At 38.2% G+C, this 23,465-nt stretch overlaps 1 protein-coding gene across 1 annotated transcript in view; it reads left to right on the top strand.

The window, feature by feature from the left end:
- LOC130912239 (probable glutamate receptor) overlaps positions 1 to 22,395 on the top strand; it is a 28,013-nt gene extending 5,618 nt beyond the window's left edge. The window contains exons 3-10 of the mRNA XM_057830166.1: positions 1,796 to 1,827; positions 6,016 to 6,201; positions 13,367 to 13,590; positions 16,556 to 16,653; positions 16,892 to 17,109; positions 19,771 to 19,990; positions 20,065 to 20,315; positions 21,987 to 22,395. Coding sequence (XP_057686149.1) covers positions 1,796 to 1,827; positions 6,016 to 6,201; positions 13,367 to 13,590; positions 16,556 to 16,653; positions 16,892 to 17,109; positions 19,771 to 19,990; positions 20,065 to 20,315; positions 21,987 to 22,085 — 1,328 coding nt within the window. The 3' untranslated portion in view covers positions 22,086 to 22,395. The remainder of the gene's footprint in view (positions 1 to 1,795; positions 1,828 to 6,015; positions 6,202 to 13,366; positions 13,591 to 16,555; positions 16,654 to 16,891; positions 17,110 to 19,770; positions 19,991 to 20,064; positions 20,316 to 21,986) is intronic.
- Positions 22,396 to 23,465: the final 1,070 nt, after the last annotated feature.

Raw genomic sequence — 23,465 nt, 5'->3', positions numbered from 1 at the left:
TACATAAGTACTGTATTTGTTTATTATGACAATAAATCCTCAAGATGGCATTTACATTATTAACATTCTTTCTGTGAGAGGGATCCACGGATAGAAAGACTTGTAATTCTTAAAGGATAAATGTGACTTTGTATATTGTGACTAAATATTGCCATCTAGTGTATTTGTAGAGCTTTCAGTAAATGATACTGCAGCCATTTAACTGTTGTGCCCAAATGCATAATAGGAAGTGCACCCATGACTGTGCGTAGTGGTACCAATTGATATATCTTCTCTGCGTTGGGAAATAGCAGAGTGTTAAGAAAAAGATCAATTATTACATTTCTTCCCCACATTGCTTCCCACGATATTTCTAATCGTAGGGAGAGGGATTGTACGGCTTTAGCCAATTAAAAAAATGTATCAATGGCTGCCAAAATTCACTCTACTCATTTTGCGCTGCCGTTTAGCTCTATATATAGGTAAAATGGCGCCAATACAGATTGAATGCGACAATGCGTGAGTGGGTCGAGCAGCGCATGCGTTAATTGCGTTGAATATTTTAACGTGATACATTTTATAAAAATTAATTACCGCCGTTAACGGGATAAATTTGATAACACTACCTTAAGCCTAAACTAAAGACTCTGGATGAGTGTAACATATTATGTCTGTAACGTTAAATACAATTAGAAAACGATTTAATTAAAATTATATGTATATATTTTAAAAAAGGCATGTCCGATATTTTTTTGCCGATACCGATACTTTGAAAATGACGTGATCGGATCCGATCGATCATCTCTATTTGTTACCTAACCCAAGTTAGAAAGCCTGATTTGAAATGCTAACTGTAGTTTAAAACCCTTCTTTGGAATCCCAACTGCAGCTTAAAACCCTCATTTGGAACCCTAACCCTAGTTTAAAACCCTATTTACCAGCCTCTCCAATGGATCGAATGTCTATTGCCGTCAATGGTAGCCAATGAATTAACTTTTACAAAGCATTCTACACCAAGTTACAGTTCCAGCACGTCTCAAGCTCACTATCGCAGACGTGTTGAGCTTTGGCTGACCTTTTGAAAAAAGGTCTTGCTCCCAACCAGTTTTCTTGAATGTGAGTCTTCCTCCAGCTGACCCAGCCAGACTGTAGGGGTCCTGTCAATGCACAATCCACTGGGCAGGACCCCATTTCTCACCAGTGGAGGGGCTTGCGTCGTGCTGTGTTCTAGAAAGCACTGTGATAAATCAATTACCCAAACCCCTGTAGTCAGGCAGGCGATAAACTGACAGGCATCTCCGCTGATCATTGGTCTTCCCAGCCTCTCTGGAGGAGGGTCACGGGTGTCATGAGCTTCGTATGACCCTTCCGTGCTGACTTTTGTTGGCGTGTGAAATTAAGAGGAACATGCACCGCTGGCACCTCCTGATCCCCACTGCCCTCCTCTGATGTAAGTCATGCTGGGAGTGTCACCGGCCACTATTCAGACAGAAGGCACGGCGCAATGAGTATCGGGGGGCGGATTCCTGCTCTTGTTTACATGCTGAGAAGAAGGGTTGGAAAAGGATCTTTCCAAAGAGTTCTCTCACTTTGATTCCCAGATAGTCAAATGCTGTGTATTATTGTATACAAGGCTTCTTTTGTCCTTCAGTGGCTGCTAAGCTTATTTACCGCTACAGCGAGAGAAAAGCCAAAAAGACACAAAGCAGCAATAGAAGCCATTGGACTTTCAAATCGAACTACATTTGAGCTTTCTTGGTAAACTTTGACTTGTTCTTAAGAGAAATGCTGTTTTTTTCCCCCTCCCTCATTCTAGGCACCAAGGAATTATCTGTCACTACAATAAAGGTATTTGTTTTTTGTTCCTAAGTGTAAAGTCTTACACTGTTAGAAAAAAGAACTAAATTTACAGTAAAATACTGGAAAATTTGGTTACCAGAATTGTTTCGTTTCAAAAAAAAAGAAAGAAAAAAAAAGGGGGGAGAAGAAGATTTGAATCCGCATTAGCACGCAGTTGAGCGTGCTGACTATTGAGCCAACAGCCCAGTCTAGTTTCAGTTGTCCTTTTCTGTTTTGAGGAAGTAAAAGTAGGATTTGCCCTTCAATTAGACATGAAATGGCCATAAAATTTCAATAGACATTAAAGAAACATGTTTTTCGAAAATACCTCTAAAATGGTTCTCAAGGTTAAGCGGAGATTTTCCAATTTTAAAAGACAATTTACGCATTGCAAATTTGTTTCGGTTTTGCTTCCGTATTCATCATCAGCCAATCATGAGACCAGTTTCCAGTCTTCGTCCAGGTTGCCACAGCTCTGACAAACAGTCTGAATTATGTCTATCCCGCAGGCAAAAAAAAAAAAAAAAACGTCGTTAGGAATCACAATGGATTCAAGCCAACAAGAGAAGCAAAAAAAGATCTGGCATCATTTGGCGTGGTTGGGCTACGTTATTTAGCACGTGGCTCCATTGACCGGGCCAAAGATAAGTCTTTTCGCGTGTATACAGTTATCCCTCGCTACTTCGTGCTTCAAACTCCACGCCCTCAGTCCATCGCGGATTCTTTTCAATTAAAAAAACAAATAAATAAATACAGATGAGCTGTCCCAAACCGATCTCGTAGTCTCACGCTCCCTTCCTCTCCCTGCTCTTTGTTCGTCAAGGACTGCACTGGAGTTGCTTATGAAAGTTAATAATGATTGACAGACGTTTAATGTTTGATCTTGCCAGAGAAGCGAACTTCAAAGTGCCACATGCGTCAATCATCGTTTAACTTGTTAAACAGTTGCTGTGGCAACTCATTGTGTGTAAGTGAGCAGCTTGAGTGGATTTGAGTGGACTCTCTCAATGAAGCATTTAATAAAGTTCTTGTTTAAAAGGTAGGGTAGTAACATGTTTAAAACTTAAATATTACTATCATAATTGTTACATTTGAAGTGCTTAAAAACAATTTGTTAAAAAATACATACTGTATTGGCCCGAATGTAAGACGTCCCTGATTATAAGACGACCCCCTGTTTTTAAGACTCAAGTTTGAAAAAAGACTTTTTGAACACCAAATTAATTTATATAGTAATATACAGAATATAATTACAGTACATCCTAAACAAATGATTATAACAATGTATTATTTGAGAGTAAAAGCATGGCTTTTGCCTCATTCAAATTTTAATATCTGAACATTTAAATATATAAACTAGGGTTGTTCTGATCGTGTTTTTTTGCTCCCGATCCGATCCTGATCGTTTAAGTTTGAGTATCTGCCGATCCCGATATTTCCCGATCCGATTGCTTTTTTTTTTTGCTCCCGATTCAATTCCAATCATTCCCGATAATTTTTCCCGATCATATACATTTTGGCAATGTATTAAGAAAAAAATTAATAAAACTCGGACGAATATCTACATTCAACATACAGTACATAAGTACTGTATTTGTTTATTATGACAATAAATCCTCAAGATGACATTTACATTATTAGCATTCTTTCTGTGAGAGGGATCCACGGATAAAAAGACTTGTAATTCTTATAGGATAAATGTGACTTTGTATATTGTGACTAAATATTGCCATCTAGTGTATTTGTTGAGCTTTCAGTAAATGATAATGTAGCCATTTAACTGTTCTGCCCAAATGCATGATGGGAAGTGCAACCATGACTGTGCGTAGTGGCACCAATTGATATATCTTCTCTGCGTTGGATGGTTTGGGGCACGGTTTTTCTCTGATCGCGGCGGGTTCTGGTTCCCATTAACCAAGAAAAACCTGGGATCACTGTATATTTATTCTGTAATTGAAATTAAAATGGATGAAGCAATTAAATAGTCTTTGTGGATGCTGTCAATGCATTACCAAATTAGAAATTTCTTTTCCAGTGTGTTTATACATTGAGAAAAGTCCTCCCTCATATCACGGCTCTTTTAACTGTTATTCATAAATGTTGGCAATATTACATTGAAAACATCTTGCATGAAAATTAAAAATAAGATATACTTCTGCAGAGGACTCGTCACCTGCCACTTAAAGTTCTTTTCCTGCAGGTCCTCCAATGATCTAGTTGCAGTATCACCAATCCTGTATTGTGCACCTACACTGCTGGCCAAAAGCAATTCTGTCAGATAATGCTCAATTTCTCCCAGAAAATGATTGCAATTATAAATGCTTTGGTAGTAATATCTTCCATTGATTTTGCTTGCAATGAAAAAACACAAAAGAGAAAGGAAAAATAAAATCATTATCATTTTACACAAAACTCCAAAAATGGGCGGGACAAAAGTATTAGCACCCTTTGAAAAATCATGTGATGATTCTCTAATTTGTGTAATTAACAGCACCTGTTACCTACCTGTAGCCCATAACAGGTGGTGACAATAACTAACTCACACTTGCAACCAGTTAACGTGGATTAAAGTAGACTCAACCTCTGTCCTGTGTCCTTGTGTGTACCACATTGAGCACGGAGAAAGGAAAGAAGACCAAAGAACTGTCTGAGGAATTGTCAGGAAAGATGGGCAATCTTAAGGCCACAAATCCATCTCCAAAGACATGAATGTTCCTCTGTCTATCATGTGCAGTGCCATCAATAAGTGTAAAGCACATAGCACTGTGGCTTACCTCCCTAGATGTGGACGGGAAAAAAAGTTGACGAGAGATTTCAACGAAAGATTTTGCGGATGGTGGATAAAGAACCTCGACTCACAGCCAAACAATTTCAAGCTGTCCTACAGTCTGAGGATACAACAGTCTCAACCCATAATATCAGTCGGCATCTGAATGAAAAGGGACTCTATTGTTGGATACCCAAGAAGACCCCACTTGTGACCCAGAGACATAAAAAAACCCAGGCTGGAGTTTATCAAAACTTACCTGAGAAAGCCAAAGGAAGAATGTTTTCTGGTCAGATGAGACAAAAGTAGAGCTTTTTGGGAAAAGGCATCAACATTGAGTTTACAGGGGGGGGAAATGAGGTCTTCAAAGAAAAGAACACGATCCCCACAGTCAAAAATGGCAGAGGATCCCTGATGTTTTGGGGGTGCTTTGCTGCATCTGGCACTGGACTACTTGACCGTGTACATAGCATTATGAAGTCTGAAAACTACCAACAAATTTTGCAGCATAATATAGAGCCCAACATGAGAAAGCTGGGTCACCCTCAGAGGTCATGGGTCTTCCAGCAGGACAATGACCCAAAACACTTCAAAAAGCACTAGAAAATGCTTTGCGAGAAAGCACTGGAGACTTCTAAAGTGGCCAGCAATGAGTCCAGACCTGAATCCCATAGAACACCTGTGGAGAGATCTGAAAACGGCAGTTTGGAGAAGGAACCCTTCAAATCTCAGAGACCTGGAGCAGTTTGCCAAAGAAGAATGGTCTAAAATTCCAGCAGAGCATTGTAAGAAACACTTTGATGGATACTGGAAGCGGTTGTATGCATTTATTTTGTCTAAGGGTTGTGCTACCAATTATTAGGCTGAGGGTGCCAATACTTTTGTCCGGCCCATTTTTGAAAGTTTGTGATAATGATTTAAATTTCTTTTCATTCTCTTTTGTGTTTTTTCATTGCAAGCAAAATAAATTAAAATATTTCTACCAAAGCATTTGTAATTGGACTAATTTTCTGGGAGAAATAAAGTATAATCAGACAGAATTGCAGGGGTGCCAATACTTTCGGCCAGCACGGTATAAGCAGTCTTTATTAGCTCGGTCGTCAGCCACCATTGTTTTATACGTATGTTTGAGTTTTCCACTTTTTTAAAAACTGTAACAATCCGTGAAGCATATTTTCCAGTATTTTACCTTTTTTTTTTTTTTTTTTTTATACTACAACTTTGTTGTCTATACTTTTAACATTTAAAAAGTCACCCATTTGTTGTTTTACCACTATTTCTAGTGATAACGTTACAGCTGTCATATGCTGGTTCTACTGAGAATGAGATGATCATCTTTTGTTTATTACTGAGAATGCTAGTTAAAAAGTAATCGAGTAATGTCAATGGCAGCCAAATGAATAAAAATAAAATTACTTTATGGTTTTCAGCAAGATCCATATGCAATGACCAAAGGCTCGGGCGGCGAGCTGGAGGGCTATTGCATCGACCTGATCTCTGAGCTCGGTGAAATGCTCGGCTTCACCTATAAAATTCAGCTAGTCAAGGACAATCGCTATGGAGGCATGGATTCCAAGGGAAACTGGAATGGAATGATTGGGGAAGTCATCAGAGGGGTAAGCACCTAAGTTTATAAACCAGGCATGCACATTTACTGTAACTAAATGATGTCACAAATTTTTAAAAATTGATTAGTTTGGACTAATTAATTACACTGGGGAATTCAATTTTTGTTGTTTTAGGTCTGACAATTGTTTGTAACAAATGTTTAGGTGCAGAATCCAAAATTGGTTAAAGGCTTTCTCTATCACTCAATCAAGATTTTGAATGATAAAATCCCCGTTTTCTTACACTTAGTATAAATGACCATTTGAGTGGCAACTGCCCAAAAAATGTTTTTCGACATGCAATAATAGAAAAATTAATTTTTAAAAAAAATGACACAAATTACAAACACAATCTGGGATACATGCGTTTTATTGGCTATTAGCAGCACTGATAAAATGTCTGCCCCATTTTGGGTGGCCATTTCCTGGAAATAATGGCTTTTTCTGCAGTATTACAAATCAGAAAAGTTTAAAATCTGTGGGGGGGGGCTATTTTTTATGTCAATTTATTAAACAAGGCTCTCTCTGCTGGAATGCACATGATAAATGTGTTGTTTATCCGTTTAAAAATCCCTGTACTTAACATATACGTACGTATGCTTGTTATACAGTGTATACATATACGTATATATATATACACATATATATACACAGTATATATATATATATATATATATATATATATATATATATATATATATATATATATATATATATATATATATATATATATATATATATATATATACACAGTATATATAGATATACACAGTGTATATATACAGTATATAGTATATATGGCGGAAAACATTTAGGTGACTTGAGGTTCCGCTCTGAGACCCCCAATTTGGCCAAATTTCAAAATTGTCCGATATGCATGTGTGATACATGATTGGAAAGCTCAAAACCTCAATTTTCTGGGGGAAGAAAAATTTTGAACAGGAGGGCTTTTTTTTTTTTATGTTTTTTAAACAGCAAAACCCTATCTGGAGGTGAGAACACGTGAGGGCAGAATTACAGACGCCATGACTTTAACGAGATATTATCGCGTACTTACCTTGTTTCGATCCAAAAACTCCATGTATCAGGGAGTGTCAAGACAGAGATGTGAATGACCACAGCTGGATTTTTGGGGGATTTTATGGGTGAAACATGGTAATATAACAAGGGTCGCGATGCAGAAATCACAGACATCAAGTAGTGGTGGAGATTTTCTTTTTGATTCCCTTTTAAACATTTTTTCCCCAAATTTTCTTTGTTTGGAACGATTATCATCTAACATTTTGGAGAAAATACGACAGTAACAAAAAAAAATACAATTAAGCGATAGTTATGAGGTAGATATCCGTGACTTTTTTACAGAAGCCCTTTTTTTCATTGTGACATAATTTGGTTAAAAGTTTAAAATATGTGAGTGAATAATTTTTTTAAGTTTTTTTTTTTTTTTTTATTTTATAACGAAATATGAGACATCAATTAATGATTCTAAGCTTAAAACGACATACATTTTGAATAATAAATATAATTAATTACCTTCGTTTGATGAATGGGTTGAAACAAAAATGGTTGTGCGACGTCTGTAAACCGGGGTTTCCAGGGTAAAACAGGGAAACAGGCATGACTAACATGTTTTTGTTTTGTTTCTTTTAAACACCATTATGTTTTTACTAGTGTTGCACCGATACCATTTTTTGGCCCCGATACCGATACCTGGCTGTGCAGTATCGGCCGATACCATACCGATACCACCTCGTTTATATATACACATATATATATACATTGCCTTGCAAAAGTATTCAGCCCCCTTGAATCTTGCAACCTTTCGCCACATTTCAGGCTTCAAACATAAAGATATTAAATTTAAATTTTTTTGTCAAGAATCAACAACAAGTGGGACACAGTCGTGAAGTGGAACAACATTTATTGGATAATTTAAACTTTTTTAACAAATAAAAAACTGAAAAGTGGGGTGTGCGATATTATTCGGCCCCTTTACCTTCAGTGCAGCAAACTCACTCCAGAAGTGCAGTGAGGTTCTCTGAAAGATCCAATGTTGTCCTAAATGACCGATGATGATCAATAGAATCCACCTGTGTGTAATCAAGTCTCCGTATAAATGCACCTGCTCTGTGATAGTCTCAGGGTTCTGTTTAAAGTGCAGAGAGTATTATGAAAACCAAGGAACACACCAGGCAGGTCCAAGATACTGTTGTGGAGAAGTTTAAAGCCGGATTTGGATACAAAATGATTTCCCAAGCTTTAAACATCTCAAGGAGCACTGTGCAAGCCATCATATTGAAATGGAAGGAGCATCAGACCACTGCAAATCTACCAAGACCCGGCCGTCCTTCCAAACTTTCTTCTCAAACAAGGAGAAAACTGATCAGAGATGCAGCCAAGAGGCCCATGATCACTCTGGATGAACTGCAGAGATCTACAGCTGAGGTGGGAGAGTCTGTCCATGGGACAACAATCAGTCGTACACTGCACAAATCTGGCCTTTATGGAAGAGTGGCAATAAGAAAGCCATTTCTCAAAGATATCCATAAAAAGTCTGGTTTAAAGTTTGCCACAAGCCACCTGGGAGACACACCAAACATGTGGAAGAAGGTGCTCTGGTCAGATGAAACCAAAATTGAACTTTTTGGCCACAGTGCAAAACGATATGTTTGGCATAAAAGCAACACAGCTCATCACCCTGAACACACCATCCCCACTGTCAAACATGGTGGTGGGAGCATCATGGTTTGGGCCTGCTTTTCTTCAGCAGGGACAGGGAAGATGGTTAAAATTGACGGGAAGATGGATGCAGCCAAATACAGGAACATTCTAGAAGAAAACCTGTTGGTATCTGCACAAGACCTGAGACTGGGACGGAGATTTATCTTCCAACAGGACAATGATCCAAAACATAAAGCCAAATCTACAATGGAATGGTTAAAAAATAAACGTATCCAGGTGTTAGAATGGCCAAGTCAAAGTCCAGACCTGAATCCAGTCGAGAATCTGTGGAAAGAGCTGAAGACTGCTGTTCACAAACACTCTCCGTCCAACCTCACTGAGCTCGAGCTGTTTTGCAAGGAAGAATGGGCAAGAATGTCAGTCTCTCGATGTGCAAAACTGATAGAAACATACCCCAAGCGACTTGCAGCTGTAATTGGAGCAAAAGGTGGCGCTACAAAGTATTAACGCAAGGGGGCCGAATAATATTGCACGCCCCACTTTTCAGTTTTTTATTTGTTAAAAAAATTTAAATTATCCAATAAATTTTGTTCCACTTCACGATTGTGTCCCACTTGTTGTTGATTCTTGACAAAAAATTAAAATTTGATATCTTTATGTTTGAAGCCTGAAATGTGGCGAAAGGTTGCAAGGTTCAAGGGGGCCGAATACTTTTGCAAGGCACTGTATATATATAATCCCCCCCCCCCGCCCCCCCAAAGAGCTACATAATTGGATGTGAAATCATTGCTATCAAGGCTCGTCAGGCTGTTGCTTAACTTTGCAAAATAGGAAAAAGACTAGTACAAAGTATAATACTAGCCCAACAGTAAGAAAGTAAAAATAAGTTCATAATAATAAACTCTGAATGAACTGGGTAAACTTTTTTAAACCTCTCAAAGGCCAAACAGTGCAACTTTCATGAAATTATTATCACATTCTGCTGCTGGTTAGATTGTGTTTTGTTGCTGGGCTGTTAGTGGGGGCGTTCCTGACGTCGCACCTGAATCCAATGCAGGCTCATCAACGCAGCATTTAAGCATGGGTGAGCTCAGAGAAGGCTGCCGAGATATTTGCTTTGATGATCGCCATTTGACATCTCGCACTATAGTCTTGCTACATTTGCTTGTTACGCCCCTGCACTGGGTTTTTCCTGTTAGTGTGCTGCACTCGTTTGTAACCTCTACCCTGTGCAGGTATTTGAGTGTTTTTATTTTGGCTTTTTGGCTCGCTGCCTATCGTCTTAGTTAACCTTCGAGTTTTTAGTATTAAGCTTCGTCGACCTGCTGTCACGGACTCCTTTTTGTTATTTCTACTATCCCGCGATCGCGTGTTATTTTTTGTTTGCAATCATTAAACCCTTGTACGTAGCCCCCGCTTGTTGTCCGCTTCGAGGTCCAACCTTGTTTCGGCATTTGCGGACGCTAACAATTATGAGTAACAATAATTCAATTCAATTCAATTTTATTTGTATAGCCCTCAATCACAACAGAAGTCTCAAAGGGCTTTACAGAGGCAATATGATACACAATTAGAAATGAACCAACAAAGATGAATAGATACAGTTCAAGTCCTGGGTATCCCCTATCCTTAAGACCCTCCATGCCGGCAAGGAAAAACTCCCAAAACTCCAGAGTCAATTGGGAGAAAAATGAGAAACCTTGGGGAGTACCAGAGTCAGGAGAGATCCACTCCCAGGAAGGATAGACAGACCCCCAGAACTGCTAATGGGAATTAGCAAGCGAAGTTATAGTCCGTAAAAATACAGTGGAGTAAAGGAGCAAGAAGAGGTCCCTCTAGTCAGATGAGACGGGGGTAGCAGCGAGGACGTCTATCCAGCCAGGGGTCCGGACAGTCAGGAGGCTGCAGCTGAAAAATAGTCCCTCCCCAGAGGGGAGGGGGGAAAGGGGACACCGGGTGACTAGTGATGAAGAGACTAGACAACTAGATATTAACATTGGAAAATAGAAATAAAGTAAGACAAGTGGTAGGTAGAGTAAGAAAAGGAGATAGAACTCAGCGGCTGTACTGCCCCCAGCCTTATAGCTTCTAGTGCAGCTTAGACTAAACTGTGAGTCTACTACGACTTCAACTAGCCTAACCATAAGCTTTGTCGAATAGGAACGTTTTTAATCTAATCTTAAATGTGCAGACTGTCTCGGCTTCTTTAATACTAGCTGGAAGCTGATTCCATAAAACAGGGGCTTGGTGGCTAAAGGCTCTAGCTCCGACAGTACTTTTATAAACCCTGGGAACTACCAGTAGACCTGCATTCTGAGATCAGAGTGTTCTGTTGGGGCGGTATGGAACCAGAGCATCGGTGAGATAAGGTGGCCCCAACCCATTAATGGTCTTAAATGTAAGAAGGAGTATTTTAAATTTAATTCTAAACTCGACTGGAAGCCAGTGAAGTGCCTGGAGCACAGGGGTGATGTGCTCTCTTCTATTGGTTCCTGTTAAAAGTCTTGCTGCTGCGTTTTGGACTAGCTGAAGACCTTTTAGAGAGCTTTTAGGACAAGCTGCAAGTAGGGAGTTACAGTAATCTAATCTCGATGTAACGAACGCGTGAATTAATTTTTCTGCATCGCTTTTAGATAAAATATTTCTAATTTTGGCGATGTTGCGCAGGTGAAAGAAAGCCGTTCTACAGGTTTGTTTAATGTGTGCTTTAAACGATAAGTCAGGGTCAAATAAAACTCCTAGGTTTTTAACTGTGGCGCTGGAGGCTACACTTACATTGTCCAGAGTGACTATCTGGGCAGCTAAAGAGTCTCTAACACTTTTCGGGCCTATTATAAGGACTTCTGTCTTTTCAGGGTTAAGTAGAAGATAGTTAGTGCTCATCCAGGTATTTATATCTCAGACGCAGGCGCTTAGTTTTTCTACTTGCCTGACCTGCTCAGGTTTAATTGATAAATACAGTTGTGTGTCGTCAGCGTAACAATGAAAGTTAATGCTATGTTTTCTGATGATATTACCTAGAGGAAGCATATACAGCGTAAACAAGATGGGCCCGAGGACAGATCCTTGCGGCACACCATAACTAACTCTAGAGTACGATGATGATTGCTGGTTTACATTGACAAACTGGTACCTATTAGATAAATATGATTTAAACCAACAGAGGGCTGCTCCTCTAATGCCTATGTCACATTCTAATCTCTGCAATAAGATATTATGGTCGATTGTGTCAAAGGCTGCACTCAGGTCCAACAGAACCAGGATCGAGACTAATCCAACGTCAGCGGCAAGTAACAAGTCATTAGTTACTTTAACTAATGCGGTTTCAGTGCTATGATGAGCTCGAAAGCCAGACTGGAACTGTTCAAATAAACTATTGTCCTGTAGGTGCTGACAGAGCTGTTTAATTACCACTCTTTCAAGGACTTTGGAGAGAAATGGTAAGTTAGAAATAGGTCTATAATTGGCCAAAATATCAGGATCAAGAGTAGGTTTTTTCAAGAGCGGTTTAATAACTGCATATTTAAAGGAGTGCGGCACGTAGCCAGTAACTAATGAGGTATTTATTATATTTAAGATACTGTCAATAGTTAGAGGCAGGGTCTCTTTAAAAAGTTTGGTTGGGATTGATCACAGCATCCCGTCTCTCTATTAGCCTCCTTTTTTCGGGAGGGGAGGAGTCCCTTATTTCTATTTCTGAAAGGTGGCAACCCTACTTTGGAAACAGTTCCCAAATTACTGCAGCATTTCTTTAAGTAAAAGACAAAGTAAAGTTGACGTAGTGAACTGACCAGAGATTGTTGCGCAGGTCCAGCGCCCTTCCTCTGGATAGCAGTCCTGCTCTTGCAGGCTCAAACTCGTTGTGTTTGTTCACGTTTCGTCTTCAAATGTTTTATCAGGTTCGAGGTATTGAAACTGGCCGATTTAACTCCACATCTCATAACTTTCAGGCCGCAAATCTTGCATGCAGCCATTGATTTTAATTGAGGGGATTTCTAGTTTGAAATATTTCCCGACCGCCGCCATGTCGGCGTCGCCAAGCGGCCTTGTCATTGGTCAGGAGTGGCTATTGGCCCGTTCTCATTGGTCTGGAGCAGGCCAATAGCGATAGCTGCTTGGTGTTCACGTGTCATCACACAACACAGAGACAGAGTGTAGTGAGCGCCAGGAGAAAAAAAAAAGGCTGCGGTCAAATGTTATAATAATGGACCGGTAAATGGTATCGGCGCCGTCTTTGTTGGTACTCGCCGATACCACCATTTCGGGCCGGATCGGCACCCCCGCCGATACTAGTATCGGTATCGGTGCATCTTTAGTTTTTACAAAGTATATGGTGAGTTGTGTACAGTAAGTAACAACATAGTAAGTAGGTAAGCTGTGGGCAAAAACTGAGGTCAGATACAGCAAAAAAAAAAAAAAGGTTTTTCATTTTAATTTCAGAGCTGTTTGGAAAAATTTCACAATTTAATGGTTTTACAATATCATCCATTAGGAAGCTGACCTAGCTGTGGCACCATTGACCCTCACCGCCATCAGAGAGCAGTATGTTGACATGACGACCCCCTTCATGCAAACAGGAATTAGTTTTATTCTGCACAAAGACTTGGTTAGTGATGATAGCCCATTCAGCCTCCTCGCACCCTTCTCCACTGAGATGTGGGTGGGAATCCTCGTTTCATTCCTAGTAACCGGACTTTGCATGTTCCTTGTGGGCAGGTATGTTCAAAAGTTTACTCACATTTACTAATGTATTGAGTTACATAGACACACATGTTTCTTTTTCCCCAAGACTTGTTTTTTTAAAAAGCGTACGCAGCCACTGATGGTGTTGTGGCACATTAACCTGCATTTTTATTTATTCACTTGTTTATCTAGGTAAGGCCATCAAGATATGGTTCTTATTGACAATGCCAACTTGGCTGCAAATGGCATGGTAAAAACAAAAAACATCAATTTAAATAAAGACTGTACAGTATGCAGCGCATGGCCGAAAAAATTATGGACTTCGTGGTACTGAACGATGATTATTTAAATTTTTGAGAGGGAAAAAAGGGGGCAAAAATACCGTTTTTATTCAAAATGCCTGGCTTTGGCAATCACTAAAAACAAAGCAAGAAGCAAAATGACTGTAGTCATCCATTAAATTGTTCTTCTTTTCTTTGTAGACCTCCAACTGCTAAGATGGAAAATTTCAATCAATATTTCTTAAACGGATGACAAATAATTTTTGGTTTATATGTCTGGAAACTGGAGTCAAGGTCTGTGACGGAAAGGCTACAGTGAGCTCAAGAAAAATGAAAATGAACTGTGGCTGACTGGATAGAAATAGACATTTAAATGATCATACTCCAGAGCAGTGATTCCATATTTTTTCAGAGGTTTCCCAATAATTTATATTATATAGTGAATGCAAAACAATGATAACAAGAGTAGTGATGACGATAATAATGCTAGCATAACCAGACAAAAACCTTTACTTCTTACACAATACGACATAGCTCCCTTAACCTTCCCCATGGGCTTGCATAGTTTCTCCCTGAGTAATCCAACTTTGTCTCATAATTCAAAAACATGCATTTTTTTGTTACTGGAGGGCCCTAATTTATGCATTTTTCAGCGAAAAACTTTGGGTGAATCCCAAAATGTAAAACTGTTCTCCACATGACACATTTTTCTTTATTTCATCTTTGCATGTCAATTTTTTAAAAATTTATATTGTAAAATCTCTGGAATTAAAATAACAATCCTCCAATGTTTACATTGTGTTGTCATATTTACATTAGAGCTGTCAAAATTATCGCGTTAACGCGCGGTACTTATTTTTTTTAATTAATCACGTTAAAATATTTGACGCAATTAACGCACATGTCCCGCTCAGACAGTATTCTGCCTTTTGGTAAGTTTTACAGCAAGGCTTTTTGTGCTGTCTAACAGCGAACTCTTGTGGTCGCTTTGCGACATGGTTTATTGTTTTCTTGCCAGTTCAATATGGCTGCACGACGTCTCGGGCTGACGCCTACGTTATAATGTTGTGCTTATATGATCTTGGACAAGATTTGTCCGTAAGTATGGTTGTTGGAAAGAATGTACATATTATGTTAGTAAGCGAAATGTTATATTTTTTGTATGAGGCACTTTTTGTTTATGTTTAGTGAACCTTTATAGCGTGCTAAGCTAACGTTGTTGCTAATGCAATGCTTGTGTACTTTTTTTTTGTAGTTTTACGACGGTCTAAAGAGGACAATGGTTTGAGGCCATTTTATTAATAAATCTGATGAAAAAGGAAGAAGTCTGATTATTAAGGCGTCGTTCACTAGCTTTCTAGCTTTGGAAAAAGTAGAAGCTTCGGAGTGAGGACAGCATAGACAGATTTAAATGACAGTAGAGTGAAATGCCCACTACAGTCCTTATGTACCCTATGTTGAATGTATATATCCATCTTGTGTCTTATCTTTCCATTCCAACAATTTATTTTACAGAATATATATATAATTTACAGAAAAATATGGCATATTTCATAGATGGTTTGAATAGCGATTAATTGCGATTAATTATGATTAATTAATTTTTAAGCTGTAATTAACTCGAATAAAAATTTTAATCGTTTAACAGCCCTAATTTACATACATTCTATTTTGTTTGCGTCTTTAAAGGGAACTTGGACTTAGATTTATGGGCTCTAATAAGCCACAATTTTACTCTTGTACTAAAATATGTTATTAGAAACACATAAAATATTGCCATTGATTTAAAAATCTATGATATTTAGTACATGTTTTGACCTACGGAGGGCGCCATGTTTTATGCGCGCAATGGACGCTCGGGGTGATGACGTATTTTGTCACTGCCACTAGACGAACATTACCAGGTTACTCCAATTCCTTCTGCGCAGCGAAACGTCAAACACATCCACACATAAAAGAGGCAAGCACTTACTATTTGTGTTTCTATTGAGGCTTTTACAACCTTTTCATTGCCTCAAAATACTTTTTGCATGTGTTTCGCTCTTACTTTTAAGCATTGTGTTTTCTTATTGTTGTTCTCTTGACCACATTCGTCACATAGCACATTTAAACCACCCTTATTTGACATTGTTACGTTTAAGTATTTTCTTAAGGCATCTTTGATATGTTCTGCCTGTATGCATTTGCCCAAAATGGTAAACAAGCTGAAAGCGCACCGTAGTACGTTGGGTGTCAAATTCGCCACTTGTAGGACATTTTGGCAGAACACGTTTTTTTTTCCTATTCTCATCCAGTCTTTCCTGTTCATTTTGCTTTTGCTGCTCTTTTTCTGAAATATCGACAGTGCTGTCATGCTCATTAATGTTCCTCTCGGGTCAAATTGAAAGGGTTGAACAGATGACATGTTCATGTCGCTAGAGTCGTACTTTGGAAGCCCGGCAGCGTAAACATGTGACGTCACCAACCTGCGACGTCCACAGCAATAGTGACCTACCAGTTAAACTAATTTACAAATTGTATAAAAACGAAAATTTCCAGAGGGGTTTCAATATCAAGTTATTTTAACTCATAGTAATGTTTATTTTTTAAGAACTACAAGCCTTTCTATCCGTGGATCCCTTTAAGCAAAGAAAAAGTGTTGCCTGTAACTAAACGTGACTAGAACATTTTAGCCTGACATGAATCTTGCCTTGTGCTTTGTTTCACTGTTTTAACAGAATCAGTCCCACTGAATGGACTGAGCCTGACACAGAGGAGCACCAATTCACTTTACTGCACAGCTACTGGTACATCACAGGAGCGCTCACTCTGCAAGGTATCCTAGCAACCGGTTGAACTTAACCACATCAACTCTCCACTCTGCTGCAAAGTCTAACATTCCAAGCATTCAAAAAAAGTATGAGTCTATTTCTCTGCAGCGTCGACGTAAATTTATCGCTGCTGCCTTCAAGCAGGATAGGAACAAAGAACTATGTTATACACATAAACAATCTATTTATTATTCTGTAAGTCTATAAGTTTTCTGTATTCTAAAATATTGTGTCTGCTCTTAGGTGCTGGTCCTCATCCTAAAGCAGTGTCTGGAAAACTAGTCAGCGCCATCTGGTGGTTATTTGCCATTCTGCTGCTGGCTTGCTACTTAGCCAACTTTAACTCAGCGTTGCACTCAAACAACAATCATGGCTCCATTGAAACCTTTGAAGACCTTGTCAGTCAGGATGACATCGAATACGGCACAGTGGATGGCGGCTCCACTACGCTTTTCTTTAAGGTGTTCTGTGTTCATTGACAACATGTGATAATGTGATCTTGAAGCAGAGGCTTCACTAGATCCAATACAATACTGGGGCACTTGCGAGCGAGCAAAAAAAAAAAAAAAAAAAAAAAAAAAAATTTTTGCACTTATCTCTTACAAAAAGTCAGAAATGGCGCTTCAAACGATATATAATTAAACCAAATACAAGTTTCTGTAAAAAAAAAAAAAAAAAAAAAAAAAAAAAGTGACATTTTTTTTGTTTGCTTTTCAGCCATCAGTATTCAAGATCAAAATTGGGACATCCCTTGTTAATATTCAATTCACCTCTGCTCATGCTCATAATGTTCCATCTCTCCTTCACCTCTTCCTACACTCTACTGCTCTACTTTGCTGGGACAAAATGGGAATATATAAAAATGTAAATCAGGGGTCCCCAAACTTTTTCCTTTGAGGGCCACATAACTTTTCCCTTCTTTGATGAGGGGCCGGGGTCAGTTAGTAACAGAAAAAGTGTGACAATTGCAGGAGTGCCTAAATGTAAAATTTTTAGAAATTGTTTTTCAGAAAGCCACAATCAAATAAGCCTTTCTGGATTCTTCACGGAACAAAAGTAAATAATATAATATAATATAATATAATATAATATAATATAATATAATATAATATAATATAATATAATATAATATAATATAATATAATAAATAACACTATTAATTAAATAGATAATAACCAAATAAACCTCTCTGGGTTCTTCACAGAAAAAAGCCAAGAAATAAATAGCACTATTGAGAAAAGGAAAAAAAAAAAAATCAAAATGCTCTCTGGTATTGTTTAGGGGGCCGGACCAAATGTGGAGGCGGGCCATATCCAGCCCGTGGGCCGTAGTTTGGGGACCACTGCTGTAACTGTTATGATACTAATCAGTGTTTCTCAACTGGTAGGTGGTGACATAGGCGAAGTTTGACTTTTGGGGCTATGGGGGCACAAAATGTTGATGACCCTGAAACGCAGTGTCAACAATAAAATTAACTAACATATTAATATTTATAATAATAAATTGAAAATGAGGGTTTGTTTCCCATCATTCTTGGAGGGATTTCTAAATAAGGCGACTTAGGACAGCTATACTTTTTGCCAAGATCGTCATCCATCAAATATGGTACGCATGCCGGTGTTGTGCCAATGTAGTTACCCCCGTCAAAGATTTTATCCCCTGGGCGGAGCCACTGTGCTGCACTGATTTGCTTGATTTCCATGTTTTGGTGATGTAGTTATCGACGAAGTTTTAAAACATGGCTCTTCCATTTTCTGTCGTATAATGTAAAATACGTACTGAACGTAAAATAAGGCAATGCTTTACTGTTTTACTCGTAGGATGACCTATAACTGTTATTACTGTAATTCAAGTCCCGTATGGAGTTTCTCCAGTTTAATAAATGTCGATGTCCAAAATATATAAATGTGGTTCTTTTCTGGCTTCATTGAATTGTTTAAGTTGACATCACTGATAACTAATGTGTGTGTGTGCTCACACGCAGCCAGGGGAAACAATTTTTGATGGGGGTAACTACATTGGCAAGCACCTGTGGTGGCGCTGTTGTACAATTAGCGTCTTTAGTGGAGCAAATTGAAACTCCCCTCACCTTTTTGACGGTGGTCTGTGGCGTTTCATGATCCATATTTTCAATCTTTGGCTCTTGCTCAGTAATTGATGTCGCTTTTGAAAGCTTAGGTTTGAAAAAATTACGTATATCCATCTTGCCTCTTCGGTCCTCATGTGGTTTTGGCTAAGCAAAGCAAATGAGTGTCTAAGGTACTAGTCACATGATCTGTTTGAAAAATAATTTTGATCCATTATAAGAATATCTTTTTTTTTATTTAATTCATTTTTATTGTTTGTTTTAGTGTTTTACAACATTTATAGACAGTATGTTACAGGAGAACTCATCAAATCAAGATCTAGGAAAGTCAATTACATGCAATGACACTTTTCGGCCACCAAAGGGGCCTGGCCCCCCTTTAACTCCGCTTATGGGTGGTCACCTAAAAGTGGTTTATGTTGCCTAGGTGGGTTACCTAGCTTACCTCTCTCATTCCTCGTTTGCTGATTTATCCTTGCTGCGAGCATATAACTTTCTATGATCCATTTACAGGAGTAATGCTGTTTGAGTCAAATAGAAATAAAAATATCAAAAATCTTGTTACATATTACAGGGATTGCAGTAAAAAATAAAATGCTTGAAAAACAGCTGGAAATTATGAAGAGCACACACACAAAATTGTTAGAGGTTATATCCTATTGTTAGATAGGCAATTAATTCATACAGATTGAGACTATTCATTTTGGTCATATTAACAAATAAAAGTCAATTGTGAAAGTGCTTCACGGAAGTATCAACTCATACCTATCACAGCCAAAGTTACAGTCATAAATTACCATATTAAGGTGCCATGTGTAAATTGTGTACATGGAGTGAATAGAGTAATATGACCGTATTAAATAGGCACATTCTGTAGATTATGCTATTTAGGGTGAAAACTCCAAAGCATTTTTTTAAATATGTGAAATTTATACTGGGGCACTGCAGATCAATACTGGGACATGTGCCCCAGTGAAATATGTCGGGCGACGCCCATGAAGGCACTCATGCGGTTTCCTCTTCTTTACTGTGCAAGAATTCCAAAAGTGCCGTGTACAGGCGCATCTACCAGCACATGGAGCGTAAGAAGACCTACGTGGCAAGCATGGAGGATGGTGTCCGCCGTGCTCAGGAAGGAAACTTTGCTTTCATTGGTGAAGCAGTGTCCTTGGACTTGGCTGTGGCTCGCTATTGCAAACTGATCCGTTCACAGCAAGTCATTGCCATGAGAGCATATAGTATCGCCGCACGTCAGGGTGAGTGCCAGCAACTGATAAGCATTGAGGTTCCAGTAATTCACTGACTCAAAGGCCTCATATCTCTCCTCCAGGTTCCCCATTGGTCAGAAACCTAACCATGGCTATTCTCCAGCTGAGCGAATCTGGTGAGCTGACTTATTTGCAGAATAAGTGGTGGGCCAGCAGCTGTGCAGGAGACAAAGATGCTCGCACCACAGAAATCCTCCAGCCTCATGACCTGCGGGGCCTCTTTCTCCTCCTCGGTCTCGGTCTGGTCGCGGGCCTTCTTCTTGCCCTGCTCGAGCTCTTATCCAAGGCTCGCAATCGGGCAAAAGAACAAAAGGTATAAATTGAACCTGTTCCTTACACTTTTTTAGAGCTTGAATATAAGACGGTGTTTTTTGCATTGAAATAAGACTGAAAAAGTGGGGGTCTCTTATATTCGCGGTCTAGATGTTATACCCATTTATGACGCTAGATGGCGCCAGGTATCATTGAAGCGATGTTCTGTCATCACAGATCTCAGCTACTCTCAAGTTTAATCAGTTTGTATTATTTTATTGCAATGTTTTTTCCTTATTCAGATTTGTTTCAACACTACAGTTACAGTTAGACTTCATTTTGATGGTTACTGCAGTTATTGCAATTTTGTTGCCATTCATTAAAGAATGTGATTGCACTTTAGTTTACATATTTAAATGTTCAGATATTAAGATTTGAATGAGGCAAAATGACATGCTTTTTCTCTCAAATATATTGTTATAATCATTTGTTTCAGATGTACTGTAATTATTTTCTGTATAAAAATTAATTTGGGGTTCAAAAGTATTTTTTAAATATTGAGTCTTGAAAAAGAGGGGGTCGTCTTATAATCAGGGCCGTCTTATATTCGGGCCAATACGGTAATCTGAACGTTAACTTTTCTGTAATCACCCCCTGAGTCTCTGACTAAAACCACACCCCTCACTTATCATTACAAGGCCAGCACAGTAACAAGTCGATGCTAGCCAGGTCTGCTATGGGCAAACTACCATATTTATTAATAAACAAAAGCACAGTGTACACAACCAATCTCATTTGCCGCCAACCAAAGCGGCAACTCCTATCCTCTTTAAATGTTGCACACTTGCATTGAAATATCTCTTTTTAAAAAAAGATATAAAGCAATCCTAGTGCACTGTAAAAGAAGCAGGTCCCTAAATGTTATCATTGTATTTTTTATTCATTTTTTTTGTATGTATAACCAATTAATCATCAAAGAGGAAGGTCAGAACAAATACCGTATTGGCCCGAATATAAGACGGTGTTGTTTGCATTGAAATAAGACTGAAAAAGTGGGGGTCGTCTTATATTCGCGGGTTAGACGTTATACCCATTCACGACGCTAGATGGCACCAGATATCATTAAAGCGATGTTCTGTCATCACAGAGCTCAGCTACTCTCAAGTTTAACCCATTTTTATTATTTTATTGCAATGTTTTTCCTTATTCAGATTTGTTTCAAGACTACAGTTACAGTTAGACTTCACTTTGATGGTTAATGCAGTTATTGCAATTTTGTTGTTTTATCACAATAGATCAGTTTATTTACATTTCAAAAACCAGAAGCCATTCATTTACAAATGTGATTGCACTTTAGTTTACATATTTAAATGTTCAGATATTAAGATTTGAATGAGGCAAAATAACATGCGTTTTCTCTCACATATATTGTTATAATCACTTGTTTCGGATGTACTGTAATTATTTTCTGTATAAAAATTAATTTGGTGTTCAAAAAGTCTTTTTTTCCAAACTTGAGTCTTGAAAAAGAGGGGGTCGTTTATAATCAGAGCCGTCTTATATTCGGGCCAATACGGTGCTCATACAGTACAAGGGTGTGTGAACTTGTGTTAGGGCCATTTGGGATATTTCTAGAAGTGTAATTTGGTTTGAAAAGTCCACACACACTTACTGCATGTAACAACAAATGGCTTCACCCAACAACCATTTTGATTCTTCCTCTCGGCTCCAGAAATCGTGCTGCTCGGTGTTGACATCTGAGCTCAATCAACGCTTTGGCAATGGAGGAGAGGTGGCAGAGCAAGATGCAGCCAACAAAAGCAAAGCCTAGAGCAACCAAACCAAGAAGAAGACAAACTGAGGGTGCTCCCCCACCCCCCAACTTACAGTACAAGCACCTGCCGCTTTTTATGTTTCCATAGTAACTCTTGTTTTGGCTGATGTTTCATGTCTGTTCAGAAATCGGATTGACTCTATAAAACACACCAGAAAGTTGTTGTTTTAATCGGGAAAATACTAATCACTACTACTATTAATAAAAATAATAATAACGCATGTTATTCTCAATTATAACGCTGCCAAAATTGCCACTTCAATGTATCTTGCTTTGTTCATTCCAAATAAACATCCACTCTTTAAAATCAAGTTTCCTTTCAGTGTGCACAGCTATAATCCATCTCTGGGTGTTCATCATAATCTGAAATGTCAGAATGATTACATGTCCGAGGCTAACGAAATTAAAAAGCCTTCATGTTCCAAAAATGACAGACTCGAAAAATTCCAAAAACCATAGGCGGAGTTGTACTTTTGAGGCAGGGGGGGCACAACATGTTGATGACCCCGAAACGCAGAGTCAGCAATAAAATTAACTTACAAGTTGACAATGAGCATTTTAGTTTCCCATATTTCTTGAGGGGAATTCTAAAGGCTTCTTAGGCAATACTTTTCGCCATGATCGTCAACCATTAAATATGGTACACCTGCGGGTGCCGTGCCAATGTAGTTACCACCGTCAAAAATTGTATCCCCTGAGCGGAGCCAAATGGAGGTAGATTTGTGTCTTTATTGTTCAGTCAAAAAAAGTTGCTTCAATCAAAATATATATTTTCAACCAAGAAACAAAACAAAAATCACTTCAATTGAAAAAAATTTTTTTTAAAAAGTGTTTGAATGTAAAAATAAATTTGAAACTCAAAAAACTCCCCAAAAATGCATGTAAAAGCTTATTTTTCTTTGATATATTTTTTTGTTTGTTTGTTTTTTTGTTTTGTTTTTGATTGAAGCATTTTTTTTTATTGAAGTAATGTTGATTTGTGTTTGGGCCACATTTTGGCTAGGACATTTATGTTTTTATTATTCAATCAAAAAATTAGTTGCTTAAAAAAATATATGTTTAAAAAGAAAATCACTTCAATCAAACAAGGAAAAATTTCAATCATAGAAAAAGTTTTTGAATGCGAAATAATATTTGAGATTGAAAAATTAGCATTTGAACACTTACACTTTGATTAAAGCCATCCTTTTTGTGTTTGGGCCATATTAAGGGTAGGACATTTGTGTCTCAATCCTTCAATCTCTCAAAAAGTTATATTTATTCTTTCAAATATTTTCAATCAAAGAAAAAAAATCATTTGAAAAATAAAATTGCCCTCCCCTAATATATATATATATTTTTAAATGAAAATTATATGCAAAGCAAATGACCGTCTAA

Source organism: Corythoichthys intestinalis, chromosome 2 (genome assembly GCF_030265065.1).
Source record: "Corythoichthys intestinalis isolate RoL2023-P3 chromosome 2, ASM3026506v1, whole genome shotgun sequence".
In the NCBI taxonomy this organism is placed as follows: domain Eukaryota; kingdom Metazoa; phylum Chordata; class Actinopteri; order Syngnathiformes; family Syngnathidae; genus Corythoichthys; species Corythoichthys intestinalis.
This window is presented reverse-complemented; position numbering and strand designations above follow the sequence as displayed.